The following is a 20,031-nucleotide window of genomic DNA, read 5'->3' as shown; positions in this document are numbered from 1 at the left end:
CCAAAATTTATTTTAATTTAGAAATTACATGTACAACATAGAAAAGGTATATTAAATTTTTTTTTTTTATTAAATTAATAGATCTGGAAAGAAAATACAAAGAAAAGAAGTGTCCAGTCACTGAACCACCTTTATTCTCCTGGTGGTATGACCGAAATCTTATGTCACTGTTGGAGTAATTTTAACGTACACTGTATATGGCTAAATGGTAACAGTATATGCAAAAAAAATTGTTGTTTTTGTTAGAAATCCGACCACAAAATGTTTTACACATTACATGACCATGTATTACTGCCCATATTCAATAATCTGCTGACTTATATACTTTTTAAGTCACCATCAGTGCAATTTTTTTTATTTATGTATTCATATAAAGAGTTCAAATTAAATAATTAAAAACAGAGTACATGAACCACATAAGCCATTATAAAATAGGCTATATATGCACAGCTGGCCATAGAATATCTACCAGTTTACATATTTTACCATCGCATGCATATTTTCATTAGGGATGCACCGATGTATCAGCCAATAATTGGTATCGGTTCAATTATCTTCAGTATCAGCCATTAGCCGATTGTTTAATAACAGTCAATAATCAGTGCCGATTATATCCTGTCATTTAAAAAGGGGCAGAAAAACGTGTAAGGCTGCAACTCATACTGTGTGTAAAGAAAATGTCTCTTGTGTTGAATTTAGAGCTGTTGAAGTTAATGCAAAAATAATGTTAAAGCAGGCTCTATTTGACCCTATGAATCACCCGTAGCTCAAGTCAGGGTTGCCAGGTCCACGGTTTTTCCCTACACCAAACATTATTTGCTGCGCGCCTTCCATATAATAATCACAAAGAGCTTTGTGCTTTGTAACTTCTGATAAGAAACAAATGATCAGCTTTCAAACTGTGTCCATTTTATCATAAAATTTAAACAATAAATGGCATTTCAATGCTCTTAAATGTGACGTGACAGATCACTGTAGCACCTCAGTTTAAGCGGCAGCGCGGGGCGCAATTCTTTTCTTCCACTTTAATTCAGATTTCTGATCAGTAAACAGGACTCAAACTGAGCTCAAGCAGAATGAATCCCTGATAGTGTGTGGGGTGGAGGAAGTCAAAGGTCACAGGTCCACAACTGAGGTATTAAGAGCACATTTACCACACAATTAATCAAATCCTCAGTCAGCCACCCGCACCACTGCCCTTTGAGGGACCTCAGCAACACAGACCATCTTTAAAAACATCTTACACTACATAGGTAAAACCAGCATCACTATTATGTAAACTCACACGTGGGCCTTTTCATGTAATCCGACCACAAGTGGTCAGGCAAATTGATTGCTGTTTACAATGGCTAGGAATTCTTGTGATCGGATTTCCAGGGGTCTCTGATTTTGTTAATAGATAAATCACTTGTCAGTGTGCCTAAAGTAAAAGTTCTTCTTTGGCAAAATTTAATTTCCTTAATAGCCTAAACACAGGATTTACTCCCTTCAAACATACATCGGAATGTCCAACCCTATCTCACGACGAATTCGTAACAATTTAACAAAGTGATATTCAAACGACCTCACTCGTACGAATTAGTACGATTTTTGCTAAATCGTACATATTTTACGAATTGCCGAATTCGTATGAATTCATACGAATGACCTACCCCTGACCCCGCCCCTAAACCTACCCATCACGTGGGTTTAGACAAATCGTACAAATTCGTACGAGTGAGGTCGTACGAATTCATACGAATTAGCCAACTTTTTATCATTCGTACGAATTGTTACGAATTGGTCGTGAGATAGTGTTGGAATGTCACTGTTACAGTCATTGCAACTTCCCGAATACACACACACACACACACACTCTATACTGTAGGCTAAGTAATTTATTTGTTTATTGTCGAATACATACAGAGATTGACAGCTGATAGGCTATCACATACCCAGCACTTGATTTGCCTTTAATTCTTCTTTTTGAAATTTCTCTCTGATCTGTTTTGCATTCATTGCTGCTTCAACAATTGGAAAACACAACTGCATAGCTTATTAAGAATCTGCAAATTAATGCCTGACGAAACAATTAAGTTTTAAACACTTTAATATCCATTATTAATGATTTATCTCATACACTCGCAAAAAATCAGAAGGCTATTTATTTTTTATTAGTCCCGTCTGACTCGTGGATTATTCACAGTGTCCACAGACATAACCGCAATCCGCGAATCACTATCACAAAGCAAATGTGGCATTTCAACCAGAACGCTCATTGTTACTTTAGCTGAACCAGAATACTGAAGAGCAACCACCTAAAATGCACTTGCATCATGGTGTAGGCTTGATTATGGGCAAGCCACTCACATTTTCTTCACTAAATGCAAAAATCTAGTTAAATAATACAAGACTGGTAAATAACTCCAGCGCTTTGTCCATCGGGAATTGATTGGATTCCGTTTTTACCTAAAAACATGTTTGACACCATAAATGGCAGTGACGCAGTGTTTTGAAAAAAAAAGAAAAACTGACATTTAGTATGAATATAATTACACACTCTGTGTGCTGGGCTGTGAGGTAACGGGAATGGGTGAAAGAGAGTACTTGTTGACAGCTCTTCTTGACCACAACACCCTCTTCAGCAAACACACTCTCACATACACACATTCCCCCTGCCAGGGCTGAACACCAGCCGTACCAGACTCAAGGGCATGATGCCCATCTTTCCTCAACTTTGTGTCAGCTTATTAACTCTAAGCTGTTCTCTAAAACCATCTTAGTAGGACAGCAGAAGCCAAAGAAACCAAACCTGTCAAAATTCACAGCCATAGTCAACAAATCATAGCATTATCTGCAGCCAAGGCCACAGCTTTAGCAAGGACACAGTCACCTGCCAACTCCTGTTTTTAAAGTCACTATGAAATCAAAATTGAAATGTCTTTTTATGGGATACTGTAGTGTTTATTATAAATTATCTGTGCATATCATTATAAATAACTTTCCCTCTATTGGAGGGACATCTTTTCTCTTCTCTGTTTACTGGCGTCAGCGCGGGACAACCTGTAACTCACAAGAGATCACAGTAATAGTAAACCACAACCATCCAATCAATTCCCAATGGGCAAAATCAAGTCCAGCTCTACATTTTTTTTTCGTGTTCGAGAAGCCGTCTCACTCTGATATACGTCACAATAGGGAATAGTATCACAATTTCCGTTTTATGCCGAAAAGATATATTAGCCAGCCTGTAAATTCTCCATTGAAAACAAGATGGATGAATAAATGAAAAAAAAACTTTGAAATAAAATCTCAGTGCTAAAATAGTTCCAATATGATGACCAAGGGGAGAGAAGTGATCATTCAATACTGACAAGTATCGAAAAATAGACATCATAGCCAATCATTTTTGGCTATGTATCTTTATTCTTATTAGAGTATAATATCAAACTCTAATTGAAATCAACTGTGAGGAGTACTACAAGTATCGTTAAAAATAGTTCAAACTACACACTAAAAATGGATTATCATAACCAACAGATGTTTGCTATGTATTTTTATTACTTTTTTAGAGTATCATTCCATTACATCAAGCTTTATTGAAGTCAACTGTGAGGAGCGCTTTTTTTGAGCTGCTACCAATGTAGAGCGTTCCAAATCTGTCACTTATGAGCTTCCATGATGGTTAGGATCATGTTGTCTAAGTAGGCAGTGGACAGCTCACTAGTTTTCACGTACCTACCCCGAAGTGACAAAATAAAATAAAATTATGTATCAAAATTTATAAGGAAAGACCAGTACTTTGTTTAGGCTTGGTTTGTAGGGAATTACAAACCTGCGCACATTTATTCAAACGCACATAACTATAGAACCAATTCTTAATGCGCATGTGAACGCCATCAGCGTTTCTCACAGGTTCGCGTTTAAAGTCTGTGTAGAGAGAATTGTGTCGTCTTAGCGACCCCTAATTTAATAACAAATGATCGTTGCGATGGAAGCGAATCAATCAAAACTAACTTTAGCTGGAAAATAACTTTATTAAAGAACCGCTATAAAGCCAAAACAATCTCTGTTACCTTAAATTATACGTTTATCTCTGTAAAGCTGCTTTGAAACAATCTATATTGTTAAAAGCGCTATATAAATGAAGATGACTTGACTAGTTTTCAGAACAGATCTATAGACTCAGCAGTAGGGCGAGGCCTGATTGGATGGGTGCCTTTATTAACACTATCCAGCTTTCCCATGCTGCACCCCAGGAGGGTGAGAGAGGTAACCACAGACCTAAAGAATAAGCCTGTCTCATGCCAGTATTTTCAATAACACAATTTCAGCCTCTGGTTTCAGAAATCCAGCTTGCAAATATCAGAAGAAAAAAAAGAAAGAAAAAAAAAACATCAAATGGAAAATAAAATGAAACATAATAAACAAGGGGAGAGAGAGAGTGGATGAAAAATAACTTATTACTTTGGGAAAAATCAGGGATCCTGTTACGGATGGTGTTTAGAGTGCAAACAGAAACTTGCACTATGTGCTCAAGGCTGAATGCAGATATTTGATGTCCCAGTGAGAGCCTTATAATTACTGAATATTAACGTTTGGGGGCACAGGCACACACACACGCTGGGAAACTTTAAGACAATCATGCTGGAGGAGCTCTCCAAAACTTCAGGAGACAAACTTCCATTTAAGGCTTCATAAAGATATACTTATATGTCTTACATATCAAATCCCATTCAAAAGTTTGTGGTTGGTTCTCATATGCTCACACAAATAGAGTAAAAAACAGCAATATTGTCAAATATTATTATCATTTAAAAACCTGTTCTATTATATTATATAATAACTCTTTTAAAACATTTTAAAATGTAATTCATTCTTGGAATGGCGAAGCTTATTTTGTTCAGCATCATTACTCCAGTCTTCAGAAATCATTCTAATATGCTGATTTGCAGCTCAAGAAACATTTTACCATCAATGTTGAAAACAGTGAATATTTTTGTAACAGCATTTATTTAAAATATAAAACTTTTGTAACAATAGGGTCTTAACCCTCACTTTTGACCAATTTAATGCATCCATGCTAAATAAAAGTATCAACTTATTAATTTCTTTCACGAAAAAAAAAATCTGACCCCAAACTTTTGAGCAGTATTATATGTACATTACATACTATGCAAGTACATGTATTTACTATTACATACTCACTATTACATAGTAATATTTTCCACTGCATGTTATATCATCTCCTTTTAAACACTTCCAGTACATTTAAACAGAAACCTGTTTTTTTTTAAGGGATAGTTTCACCAAAAAAGAATCATCATTTAAACTTAAATTTACTCCATACAATCCATCATTTGAGAAAGTCATACAAGTTTTAAATGACATGAGTGATGACATTTTATTTTTGGGTGAACTATCTTTAATAAAAGCAGAGATGGAGCATGCATTAGGTAGCGCAACTCTTTTTGTGTGATTAACATGATGTTTTAAATGTTAGTAAACACCTTTTCTCTCTGTTTTCCCCCAGAGCAATGATGCCCACAGGAGAGTTGAAGGTTTATAAGCTTGAGTGCTGATTGCTGTTTAGCTGTTTGGTGGTTTGGCTGATGTGGCCGGTCTGGCCTGCTTCTGCCTCATGTTTTTTCCTGATTTGTTTTAATGAGTTCCTATGGGCTGAGCTTACCCGCTGTTCTCTTTACAGCCGCAGGAACCAGAAACTCTATCAAAAACAGTCTGTGAAAACTAATAACGGAGAAGCGAGAGGATATTAGTCTGGAACGCTCTTTTTTTGCATGTTCTAGTGTGGTTGAAATATTTTGATAAGTTCAATCCTCTAATAAATTTTTCCCCCAAATCTCTCTGAAGACCTTCATTTTGCTTTTCCTCTCTCTTGGCTCGCTGTTTTCCACATTTCCCATTAAGGTCTCTGTCCTTTCTCTCTACCCACATCTCCCTCACTCCCCTCTTGTCCTCAACATATTTGACCCTTGACCTGTGATGTGATGCACACGCGTGTATCCGCCCCAGACGGGCCTCAGTGAAAGCATTTCCTTTTCACTTTTGCGTCCTCAGAGAGCTAAACACCCACTGGAGTACTCCGATCCAAGCTGTCTCGCAACTCTACTGATGCTTAAAGAATCTCTCTGTTTTTCCCCCAAAGCCAAACACAGAGTGTTTACTGAGTGCTGTTGCCAGTTAGGCTGTTTAGACTGTTTACTCACTCACTGCACCTGCAGACACCAGAGGAAACTATAGAGAGTTCATTACCAACAACAGAATACAACCACTGAGCTTAAAGTGACCAGCACAATTTGCATTAAGATAAAATACAAAAATTGATATACTACATAGAACCGGATATTCTGATAATCTAAATAATGTAACATTAGTATCACACATATTTGCTCGAAACAAGCTTGTGTTTATAAGGACAATAAAGCTTCTTAGAATCTGACAAAGACAGACAGACTTTTGGTTAGTTGTCTGGTCAGATGGATAGATCAGTGGATGGATGGATGGATGGATGGATCAGTAGTTGGATGAGAGGATTGATTGATTAATGGATAGATTGGTAGACAGATTAGTGGATTGTTGGATGAATGGATGGATCGGTGGATGGATGAATGACTGAGTGGATCGGTATATGGATGAGTGGATGGATGAATGGATGGATCGGTAGATGGATAAATGAATGGATGAACGGATGGATCAGTTGATGGACGAACGGACAGATGGATCTGCAGATGGATCTGATTTTTAATGCATGTTAATTAAAATTAGTATAAAATACAAAATGTAAACAAGCCGGATTATAGCAACATTGCTAATTAACATCCGTAGTCCCTAGGCAGGCATGCACAAGGACACATACTCAAATGGATGGATTGATGGATGGATGCATGAATAAATTAATGTATGAATGAATATTGCAGAAGGATGTATTAAATAATGGATGGATGGATGAAAAGATGGATGAAATAAAGGATGGAGGGATGCCAGATTCTCATGACTGATAAAGTATAAGTTCTAGAGTGATATCACTGGAGACTGAAGTGCTAGAATACACCCCTGTGAAATCTATTACACATCCAGGAGTTTTACGTAACTACTGCCACAGAACAGAGCCAACAGAGAAATATCCATGAACTAAATTCACAGATTATCCTGCTCTAATATTAATAGAGATGGACACTTCAGGGCACGTAACTGGTTTAACATGATTTCTGATGATCTTCTGAGATTCAAATGCTGTTCCAGCAAATATCGATTGTCCTTTAAAAACATGAATACTTGAACAGTATGTACTAAGAGACACCTACGGAAATCACTTAATCTTTAACTCTCACAATAGAGTAGAGATATGTAGCGCATTGCATTCAGGATGTCATAAAACAGAACTCTATAGCCTGTTATTAACAGATCAGTGAGCTGGGTGATTGACTAACCTGCAGGAGGAGTCTCTCAAAAGCAAGGCAGGCATCCCAGCACGGGAGAGCGGGATGACGGAGAGCTTGAGCAGCAGCCAGACCCAGCTGTAGGACCCCACTGTGACTTTCCAGAGCCCCCCAACTGTCCCGAAACAACTGAACATATGAACAAAGCTGTTCGGCTGTAACCCGCCCTGAGAAAAGAGAAAAAACATAAGCATCTTATTCAAGTTGTCTGGATTCAACAGTTACACAAAACAACATTCAGTCATTCTGAATTCAGTGTTTCCCTTCATCTGTATCTTTGGTGTCAAACAAATCTTCAAACATTGTTTGAACTCCAGAGAAAATGTACTTCAGTCCCCATCAATGCAAATCCATTACCAACACACAGATTTACTGGGCATATGCACCCACGCACACACACACCATGGTAAAGGAAAAAAGTCATCCTGTCTCTTCAGGGTGTGTTCTTATGAAATACACAAGACTATAATATTACTAGGAACTGACTCAACATAACTCAATGCGTGTGTAAGTTTATTTGGGAATGTATGCCCATGTTTAGTTGTAACAATTGAAATAAAGTAAGTAAAACCATCTTTACTTTGTGAAAGTACAAAGTGATGCCTAAATTGTAAATGAATCATTCTTTTGAACAAGTTCTTCTTCATGATTAGCTCAAACTGAATCACAACTAAAACATAAAATGCCTCATAAGAAATTCTGGGAACACTTCTGAATGAATTGTTGTTTTAACCAGTTTATTGAAACAGTCAGACCATTCAAATTAATTGATTCACTAGAATTATTTGGACCTTCCAATGCTAATCAAAGCAGAGGTTTATTGAGTTTAATTTAAACAGATTAATACCTAAACAGGCACACTATGGGAGGCAGAGGAGATCATTTTACCTTCGTAAAATTATCCCAATCAGCACACACTGCTGTTCAAACACACCACCAAACCACAACATGCATGCTTTAGTTCCTCCATCTGTGTTGAAACTGTGCATCTGGAAGAATGATGAATCTAATGTTCACACTGTTTGGTAATGTAACATCATGTATGACATACAAGCCAAAAATATAAGTGTATATGTGATTTAGGCTGAAAGTGTTTGTCTGTGGTCATCTTCTGAGCTTATTTATTACATTGGCACAGTTCAGCCAAAAACACTACAACACAGAAACACATCCTCACTGACCCTGGAGTTTTTTTTAAGGGTTATTATGGGCTGAGATGGAGAGAGGGAAAGATAAATATATTTCATGTAGTTCAGCAGTTCATTCCATTTCTGTCTTTTTAACCAATTGGTTATCCTTTCAGCTAATAATAATAAATATGAAAAAAAAAAAACGTATATCCAAGTAATTTCTGATTTCTTATTTTATCCAATACGAAAACAAATGACAAAACAACTGTATTTCTGTACAATTACATCATATTGTAAATCATGCTCAAATTTCTAAAGATAAAAGTTTGGAAAAAACAGAAAAGCACAAAACAAAAAGAAGGAAAAATGGGATGGGGTGGGGAGTGGAGGCTGGGGTGTTAACATTGAGACAGGGGGTTGGGTTCACATTCATACATACAGCCACCAGAAGTGAGAGTATAGCCTGTGCTCCAATGCAGCCAATGTTTGCTTCAACCCAGCCAAACGCACAACCACACAAACAAGAGACCGAAAGAGTGCGGACAGAATGAAAGCTGGCTAGAAAATTACTAGAATAAGCAATGCACCAAAAGCAAATATCAGGCAGACATCCTAAGGGCAGTTATATGATAGAAGATTGAGACTGAATCATTGGAGGGCTGAGCACCGAGCCCTGTGGTTCTTCAGAGGTCATTTTCTTAAGATCACAGAATCACAAGCTCCAACCTCATTATGGTCCAAATTTCACAAGCATACAATTAATTTGTATTTTGTAACCGTGCCTCTTGAGAAACACTTACTTATATGAGCATAATTAATATAAAAATATAAGCAATGAAATCCCAACTGTTAATGAGACGTGAAGGTGTAGAATTAGGTGTAGAATTAGGACATGCACATCAGACAGCATTCTTGCAGATAAAAGTCAAACTCTAGGTGTGGGTAAGTGGGAAAACTGACCTCCAGAACTGCAGTAAAATCTGGATGTGCAAGTCTGGAGATGGTTTAGTTTATGGGTCTAGAAGCTTCTCCAACTACTGCAAACTAATTGCCTAAAAATCTCTGAGAAAAAAAAATCTGCAGAGAGCAGATGCACATGAAATCTGTTTGACAACTGGCGAAACAAAAAGACAAAAAGGCAGAACCACTAACCCCATAAAGCCTTTTTCTCAATAATGAACCCTTCGCCAGCTCATTTGTATGCAATGAATCAGGGAAAATGCAGTGCTCTGATGTCTATGGCCACATTATGAGGGTGGCTAGGTTAGGGAAAATGGTGGCACTGTCTAGTAACACCAATCAGATTTTGCCAGCTCATAAAATAATGCTGAGAAAATGGATTTTCTTCCAGAAATATCCAAAGACTGAAAAAGGGCTATTATAGATTGAGTCAGCTTTAGAAAGCTCTAGCAAAATACTCAAGAATCACTCAGCATAATGTGCCGGGAACAACTTCACCAGGAAAAAGAGAGAGAGAGAGCTGTTCCAAGCAGACCGAAAGCTGGAAGAAAAATAAGAGAGACACGGAGGACCATCACATGACCATGAAACAAGGGCTGAACGTACATAAACACACACAGGGCAGCAATGACCCTAAGTATGTACACGGAGACAAGCACACTCACGTTAACATGGCAAAAAAGACCACCAGAGCTCACATACATGCAAAAATGAAGACCAATAGAGCACACTTTATGACAGCCAATCAGAATAATGCTTCTGATGCTACAAGATGAAGCAAAACAAAATCTATAACAGCTGTGACTGCATTGCAAAGAAAAATACTCTCTCTCTCTCTCTCTGAGTGTGTGTGTGTGTGTGTGTGTGTGTGTGTGTGTGTGTGTGTGTGTGTGTGTGTGTGTGTGTGTTCTTGTTCTGTTTGATACGCAGTATGATTGTTCTGGCACTGTAAAAGTTCTGTTGGCTTGGAGATCAGGAAATAACTGTGATCCAGTGAGAAAGGTTGGCTAAAGTTTCTGTACTGTAATAGTGTGTGTGCTTTGGAAGAACAGCCATGTGTGTTGTTGAATCAGAACCATGTTTAGCAATACAAACCCATATTGGTATCATGATATTCTCTTTCCAGACTGATGTGGATGTTGTTACACAAACCAGAAGGGCATTTGATTCATAGGATTTGACAGTTAAATGTGAAAAAAAGTCCTGTCTTGTTTGCATTCGTAAGACCATAAATGAGATGACCTGCAACAACTCTGAGATTCAGTTTAGAGGTTATGGTCCAATGAACTGTCCGCCTGTCATTTAGGTTCTGTGCTTTTTCTAGATATTCTGATTGAACTTATTAATTGTGTGCTGGTTGACTGAACTGTTAAACTATGACTGTGTTCACACTTGTAGTTCGGTTCACTTGGATCTTTTGACCCAGACCAAAAAAAAAAAAAAAAAAATTCATACATTTAGTCCTGGTTTGCTTAGTGTACACTTTGCCATTTTTAACACCAAAGAAAAAAAAACAAACAGCTTTTATGTTGTATTTTTTGCGACGGACCTTACCGAACATCCAAACCATTTCTGGACTAAGCACGCTCGTTGTATGTGCATACATATGATGGTATTTTGACCAGCTGAGAACTCATGAAGAGCTTATAAAACATGTACAGGAGTCAAAATTGTGCCAGGAATTCCTCCATTGAACACAAATGAAGTTCTGCTGCAAGGAGACATTTTAAAGTCTGACGTCTGTACCAAGCTGTAATGGGCAACATCGTGACTACATATGATACATGTCCTGTATTTGGTTTGCTTGATGTCTTTGATCCGTGTTACGCTCATATTTCAGTCAAACAGCACCAGAGTTTGTTTGGAAGCGGACTGACCCACCTTTTGAGGGGTCTCGGACCACTTATTTGGTGTGCACCAGGGTTCGGATGGTAGCGTTCACACTTATTCAATTGAACCGCACTAACAGAGCAATCGCACCAGGGTTCGTTTTAATTGAACCAAAACTGTCAAGACTGAAAACACCCTAAAATGTTGCACTAAAATGGCTGAACTAAACTAACTAAAACTAAAATGTAGAAAACCAGTAAAACTAAAACTGATGTTAAACTTTTACATTAAAGTGGTTTAAAGTAAAAATGGTCAAGCTAAACTAAAACAAATGCAGCAACAGGCAAACCCAAACCTTTAGTTTTTCCACAAGTCTTCCACTCTACTCCTTTTGAACTCTAACACACTAATTATACTGATTATAGCTATTGTGTTCGTGTGTATTTAAGAGCTCTGCGAACGTCTTGCATGCCTGTGCGTATTTTTACCCCTAATTTCAGACTCTATTGTTTAACTTATGAACAGCAGAGCACCTCTAGAACATATGTGTGAGAGCATGTGATCCCAACATGAGGTTCATATTTCCTCAGTGGCCACATGGGCGTTCTACCCATATGCATTGTTACTTGCTGTCTGAAGGGGGTGCTGTGGGTCCTTGACTAAAAACCACTGAATCTCGCTTGCTCAGTCTCATTTATTTTCCAATTTTCTACTCTTTCTGCCTTTAACACTCAGTCTCTCTCTCTCTCTATTGTTCACTATGTTTGTCATGGCTATTGATGTAAAATCTTTAGTAAGTTTTTGAATACACACTTTTGTCTTGTTACACAGTATTCTGCAGCATCTGAAGTGAAAATCAGCTCCAGTAAATGTAAAAGAAAGTTATGTAAAGCCGCAGGAGGCTCTTTGTTTGGGCAGAATGCCTATTTTTTTATTCTGACAGCAATTAAAAGCAGGGAAATAAATTACCTTGCAAATTAAACAAACTCTGGATTTCTGAAGCCTTTTGGATTACCACTATCTATGTGGAAATAATAATGTAGTGCTGTGAACATTTTTAATGTCCATAGGGAATAGGTATATTTGACATAATGTTCTCGAGTGCCTCATGTAGTCAGTGTGTGTCTATCAGCTTTAAATATGGACCGTGGTCTTACCCAGACTCATTTTGATTGGCAGGTTCTCTTTGCTGGCTGCCTCCACCAGTTGCCTCCTCACTTCCATCACTGCCTCCTTTTGCTTAGCAACCAGCATTGTCTCCCATAGCAACCGTGCAGCGGCAGATCTGTGGAAAACAGGCAAGGTAATGAGGGGTCACTCTCTTTTATTTCTTAGGCAAGAGAACGACTAAAACAACACCCAAAAACATTTAAATCAGATGTAAATTTTAAAAAAAATTACTTACTTATTTGTATTGTATTTAATATTCAACAGTAATTTAAAAATCAGTGTTTTAATTAATTTTACTTGTTAGGTTTAGTTTCTTGAAAAACACTAAATAATGAAGGGTTGTGTGGAATGGTGGTGATTATTTGATTTGATCCTAAAGGGTTGAAAAGAAAAAGCCCCCAAAACAAGATCACAACAGTGATCTCAACAATTCTCTCTATGCTTACATGTACTACTATTGGATGATCAAAGAGCTAAGAATACCAAAAACTTCAACAAAAAGCCAGTGTATGAATACCTCTGTACGAATGTGGTGAATGTGTGATGCCAAAGGATTACTGGTCAACATAAAAAGTTAAAAACAGAGCTAAACTTCCTCCATTGGTAAACACATACAAAAAAAATCCCGAAATCAAATCTTTATCTTTATTTACCATCAAATGACTGTGGGTTAACCTGGGTTAAGCGTTTTGCTCTAGGGCAGGGTTTCCTGATTGGGGGAAATAGTAAATTTAGGGAGGGAACTGCAGGGGTTTTTGAGTTGATAAAAAAAAAGAAAAAAAACCTTGCTAAAAAGAGTTTCAACATTTTATCATTTTACCTGCTTGTCAATATGAGCATTAACCATGAATCAGAAAACTGTGAATATGTGAATGTGTAGTTAGATTGGAGAACATCTGTCAAAGGGGTTCGGCTGACAAAGCTTTTGGATTCTTTTCGTGTGGTTCGGTAACCTTTTGGTTAGCAGGCAGATTTTTAACCGCTAGGCTACACAACACCCCAGTGCAAATTATTTCTGTTATTCATTTTTAAGGCCATTCACACACAAAAAAAAAAACATCACTACGAAAACAGCTAGACAAAAGTAATGGAATAGAATGTAGGGGGTCTAAAGACCCATTAGTAAAAATTGAAGTTCTTTTAACCCTTGTGTTATGTTGGAATTCTGTGCACTCCCCTTATGGTCCGGGTCAAATTGACCCGCATTGGATTCAATACAATTCCTCAAAAATCACACTATGAAAAACAACAAAGATTCAGGTACAAACTGTAAACTTTTAATATCAACATTTGTCAAATATTCCCAAAAATATATATCTGAAGATATGATTTAATGAAAATGTTTTTTTAACCATTTTTTAAAACTGTTTTGCTTTGACAAAATTTGAATATACATTATATTTATATATATTTGAATATACTTTTTTTTGCTTTTTTTTTTTGCTTAGAACATGATAACTGAACAATTAATCAATTAATCTGAGCTAATTTTTCCTGCAGTCTATGTCGAAGTCTCAAGATATTTCAGATATCTTGAATATATAAATGAGAGCTTATTTTACTATCTGCGTCTGTCAAAGATTTTCATTTGTAAATTTGAAATTAACTCTGAACACCATGATTTAGATTTTTCTAGTGTGTTTGGTTTGGGTTAGAGCACTTTTAGATACACTTACACTTTAGAACTGGAGTTGATGCCCAGATGATACATAAAATAAATGTTTTTATGTTGTGTCTGTACAGTTGCTTTTGAATAGCCTATGGGGGTCAAATTGACCTGCGAACATCACAAACGTAATAGTAATTTTGTTTGTATAGGTCAAAAAAAAAAAAACACCAGCATGTTGAAACTTTCCATGCATGTTCATGAAGATAAATGCAAAAAAGTCACAAAATATCAAGAAAAAAAAAAGATTTAATATTATTTCAGGTAGCTTGAAAAAATAAATGATAGGTAATTTTTACCATCTGTGGCTGACAAAATATTTTTCTGTATTGAAATAAGTGTGGAAAACCTAATTTTTTTGCTTCATAAGGTAGTAAAAAAATAAAATAAAGTATAACCAAGAAATGTTATTATTTTGGGTCCGTACAGTTGCCTTAGAACGTTAAAATATGCGGGTCAAATTGACCCGCGAACATCACGAAAGGAACAGTAATTTTGTTTATATATGTCAAAAAACACCAACATGTTGAAACTTTGCATGCATGTTCATGATGATAAATGAGAAAAAGTCACAAAATATCAAGAAAAAAAACAGTATTTCCAGCAACTATAACCAGTATTTCCAGCAACTATAAAATCTAAACGGGTCAAATTGACCCGCAACATAACACAAGGGTTAACTTGATATGGCATCTTAAAAACTTGGCACCCATAAAGAAAGGCGCATCACAACTGCCAAAGACATCCGTTAAGTACGCGTTTACATAGAAAAACAATTAAGAAGCAGTGCAGATTGACACAATAACACATCATTAGTCTGCTTCCCTCTATTGACTACTCATCATTTTCAATCTCCTCTCCATCCATCAGTAATAAACAGCTTTTCTTTAGTAACTTTACAATCATTATTCAGCAAGGGTTTCTCATACACCAAATGATCTCCTCTTATGACATGTACTAATGAGACATCATCGTTCTGTTCTTCATCACTGGCTCCTCCTCTTCCTGTCTTTAATCATCTCTTGGATTGTGTGTGTGTGTTTGTGTGTGTGTGTGTTCCAGCTTATGTGCTGCTTGTCATATTAATAAAGCAGTGGAAACTTCACACAAACTCTTGATGAGGAGAAGCGACAGAATAAAATAAAGTCTTTTTCGCGGGGGGCGGGCAGCCTGAGGAAACACATCATATGTAAATGAGCAGAATTTTGAGGAAAGGACGAGAGGAGAAGAAGGGTAAGAGACTGAGAAAGTGAGGGTGCATGTCATGAAACAAAGGACAAGAAATCAGAACGGAGAAAGGGAAGATACATGAGGGCGAGCGACGGAGGGTGGGGGTGTTTTACTGACACTGAAACCAAATGTTAAACCTGCTCTGTTTTTCTTTAGCTCTTTTTGCTTTTTCTCTCTCTCTGTCTATTGCTCTCTCTCTCTCTCTAACATTTGCCATGTGTTGGATCTCAGCTGTAATGTGTTCCAGACAGAGTTTTGGCAGTGCTAGAGAGAGGTCTGACTCCATTACTCCAAAAACGAGACAAAAAAGAGAGGGAACAAAAATGAGGAGGACAAAAGCCTACATAATAAACATGGGGCTTGTTGTTCTAAAGCGCAGACTTGTGTCGGGAATTGCGAGTGGAGGGACAGTACAAAAACATGACAGATAACGCAAGAACGCAAACTGGCTCCGTAATCTGAGAAATGTGACAAAAAAAAAAAGAGGGAAAGTATAAGAAAAATAAGATCACATGATGGGCTGGTCACACTTGCACATTTGAGAAAGCAGAAAAAAACATTCAATTTTTTAACAGACTGTAAAAGCAAGGAATGCTTAGTCCATTGTGTTTCCAGATTAGACTCGGTTAAGCACCATATAATGAAGGTGTACACTACCAGTCAAAAGAAGGACACTCGAGTGAATTTCTCATGACCTTAAAAACCTATGCTTAACTGCTACAAATTAATTTTGTAATTTTAAAAATATTTGAAAAAAATGATTATAATAAATCAATAAAAAGTTTTGATTTGTTTAACATTTTTTTGGCCTCTACATAATTCCCATACTTAAATTTGTATAAATTCATAGTTTGGATGACAGTTGTTCTTAAATGTGGAAGATGACTTGTTCTAGGTTTTGACTAGTCATATATTGACTATTTCAAGACATCTCAAAGATATCTAGTAGACGTTCAGCAAGCTTCAGAGACCACAGATCTTTGAAATCTGTTCAAGTATGTTATGTGTCCGTTGGTAGGTAGTGTGTCTTGTGCAATGGGGCTGAACGGATTATGCATGTCATAAACAGATGCACACATTTTCAGCGTAGTTTACATGCCAGAGTTAAGACTGGACCCTCTCTATGTGCATGTGTATGTTGACTCGGCGTGTATTCCAGGAAGACGAGGGGTCCGCTTGGAATGTTTCCGAGGGGCAACATGGTTCCAATTTACCCCAAAAACCTCCCCCTTTTTACTCCACTTCTCTCCTGCAGTGTTCCCCAGGCTAGATGTCCTGACAAGGGGGTTCAGTGAGTTTGTATAAGAGCGTTGTGCTCCATTAGTACTCTAACCTATGGAGGGCAGTGTTGGTCTGCAAAGACAAAATATTTATTACCCATTCCCGCCACTACCTCCTTGTACAGTCCAGTGTGTGTGTGTGTGTGTGTGTGTGGTAGGGGAAGTTCAGGGTTCCTGGAAACACATGACTGAGCACTTAAGAATGGACTTCAACTGACTAAGTGTTCCTGAACTCCTTAAAATCAGTCTTCATACACGCACAGACACTAAATTGCATACAAAATGGTTCCAAATGTGATTAGCCATAAATGGATGCCGTTTCATAATAACCTTTTATGTGTTTTGCAATGTAACAAACCGAAAAATCCCAAAATTTCAATGTTCAATCAATGTTACACCCGCTATTTTATCACGGTGTTACGATGCCATAATCGTTGTGACGGGCAGATTGATTTAGTAGACGGTGATTAAGTCTGTGTTTATGAACAACAGGAAACAAACAACCCCCATTCGTTAGCAGCATTCAATCCAGGTCAGTTATTCTTCAATTACGCCCACTTGCAGGACTAATGACACTTACTATGCACACATATGCTCACACACACAAGGAGACCTGGCAGACGCTCTACGTGAGAGGTGTGTGTATTTTCCGTGTTCATTATAATCTGTAACAGTATTCTGAGAGAAATAAACAAAACTGAAATAAGAAACAAAGCAAGCAAAAACCTCAATTCATCATTAGAGAAACAACGAGAGCGCACATACAGTCCAAGTTTTTCCTGTCAGGATTTAATAATGGAAAGAGCACAGGAAACTGGAGTGAAAGTTTCTCAAATCTGAAAAGTATCTCTAAAGCGAGCATGCCATTTCACTTCAAAGACAAATGTCAACCGTCTCAAAGAGATTGGAGAATGACTGTTATGTAAGCATCATTTGGAGAAGTAAGGGAGATGGCAAACAAAGAGACTTAAATAAATTGGGTTGTTTCGAGCCTTTAAATCCACAGAGGACGAGATTATGTAATAGCTGGTTTTCATTGATAACCACAGCTGAATATTTCATCTTTTGTTCTGGTTTGAAACTGCCTTTTTGTTGCAATTACTGTTCAGGTCTCCCGAAGGACATCACCAATTATTTTAGTGTGATATAAAGTTTGGGGGTCGGTAAGTTTTTTATGTTTCTGAAATAAGTCGCTTACACTCATTTATTCATTTATAGTTATTAATAAATATTATTACAATTTAAAAAAGCTTTTTTCTATTATATTACATTTTACAATGACATGTATTCCTGAGATGGCAAAGCTGAATTTTCAGCATCATTAGAATAGATACAATCACATGATCCTTCAGAAATCATCCTAATATTCTGATTTGGTAACTGTGGTATATTTATATTTATTTACCTTACTGAAATTAAACATTTAAATGGTAGTGTTCTAAAAAAGATGAAAAAGTAGAAACATGTATTGTGAGTACCAACTCTCGCTGTTTGAGCGTGTTTGAGTGTGTTGAATGGTTCAATTAAATTTACAGACATTTTTAGTGGCTATAATCTTTGTCCATAAAGATAGGCATCATTCGGCAACAATCTTTAAGATAAAAATGCAACACACATAAAGGCAACATCTTGTAACATTAATCTAAAAAAGACTGGCATACACACACTCACAAAAAACACACATTACAAATCTCTCTCATCTGTGGCTCATTTTGTTTCATGTTGAGACTCCCTGAGCGGAAGATAAATCCCAGAGTCAGGCACTAACCTTTAACACACAATGAATGGGAGCAGAGTCACAGTTTCAGGAGAAGTTGCCGGCGCACTCACAGCACGCTGCGGGTTTAGAGTTTCTGCATGTATCAATACTGCATGTCTTCATCTCATTTAAATCTACTTAATCCTCCAGCTCCACTGAAAATAGATTGACTTGATAATCAGTACAACCAGAGGAGAAGAGAGGAGAGGAACGAGACGAGAAAAAATATGACAGATAGATATAATACAGATGAAAAGAGAGACAAAACAAGTCAACAGGAGCAGAGGAGAGGAGAGGAGAGGAAAATAGAGGAGATACAAGATGAGGAGAGATCAATTGAGATGAGAAGAAATGAGAAGATAAGATGAGACGAAACAACACAGCACAAGACAGAAAGATGGTATTGGACAAAACAAAACAAGATGAGAACTAAATTTAGAGAGATGAGAAGGAGATGAGATGAGACAACAGGTCAGAGAGATGAGGGGAGACAAAAACAGAAGACGGAGATAACATAAGATGAGATGAGACAACACAACAAGTCAGAGAAAAGAAGGAGATTAGATGAGATAAGACGACACAGGACAGAGATGATATGCAAAAGATGAGATGAGAGAAGACAGAGAGAGAAGGTGAGACAAGGTTAATGAGGATGAGACAAGATCAGATGAAAAGGAGATGAAATGAGCCAGCATATGACTAAAATTTCTATGTGGGCCTGACACCATATTCTGATTTAACAACCCACCTGTCAATCAGAGACAGGAAACTAGTGGAAGGGATTTAGCAGGGGTGCAAGAGTGAGTAAACAATATGATCTTTCAACAAACACTCAAGAACTCAATGCTAAGCATGCCAAATGTGTGACAAAAGACAAAGAACTGTTTTTTTAGCCGTCAGTGAAAGAGCGTGTGATATGCATGCAAGCACAGTGTCTGCTCGACATTTAGTGTTGTTTTCTCACATTGCAGTGTGGTCCATTTCTTTCCCCCTACACACACACACTAACACTTTCATGCCAATGTCTTGAGGAGTTCTTATACAACATATGGGTTTCATGCTGGCTGGATAGGGCACAAAGTTGGGTAGATGGTTGTAAAACATGGGTTGAAGTGGGGAGGGTGTGTCACAAACCCTTACATAAGCAAGGACATATCTGAAGTGTCCCACACACACAAAATCAAAGCACCACTTCTCTACCGCAGTGCCAAGAACAACCTATTACACCAGCCTGACTGGAACACACCTGACCACACACACATTCTAGCCTACCAGTCCAAAAACAGATTCTTGGCCAATTGCAATTGTCTATTTGTATTACTGGAGCGGGAAATAAAAGAAGTTAAAAGGGTTGGTTGATGTTCCAGTAGAGCAGAGCGTGAAATAGTCCTCCTTTAGCCAACCAAACATCAAGTCTTCAAATCTGCTATAACCAAAATTTCACACACAGCACAATCTATCCCACCAGAGACGGCATGCTACCATTTCGAAGAACATAAATTCACGTCCTCATGAAGTATTTCAAACTCAGCCTACCAAAACACCAGACACAGCTTTCATTACAAAA

At 37.4% G+C, this 20,031-nt stretch overlaps 1 protein-coding gene across 1 annotated transcript in view; it reads right to left on the bottom strand.

The window, feature by feature from the left end:
- scfd2 (sec1 family domain containing 2) overlaps window positions 1-20,031 on the bottom strand; it is a 139,656-nt gene that overhangs the window by 112,779 nt on the left and 6,846 nt on the right. Inside the window, exons 3-4 of the mRNA XM_081378879.1 lie at window positions 12,517-12,644; window positions 7,431-7,606 (exon numbers count right to left, since the gene is read on the bottom strand). Of these exons, the coding sequence (XP_081235005.1) occupies window positions 7,431-7,606; window positions 12,517-12,644 (304 nt within the window). The remainder of the gene's footprint in view (window positions 1-7,430; window positions 7,607-12,516; window positions 12,645-20,031) is intronic.

This window comes from Scardinius erythrophthalmus (assembly GCF_964197995.2).
Source record: "Scardinius erythrophthalmus genome assembly, chromosome: 11".
NCBI lineage: Eukaryota > Metazoa > Chordata > Actinopteri > Cypriniformes > Leuciscidae > Scardinius > Scardinius erythrophthalmus.
Note: the sequence above shows the minus strand (reverse complement) of the source record. Positions and strands in the feature narration are given on the sequence as shown.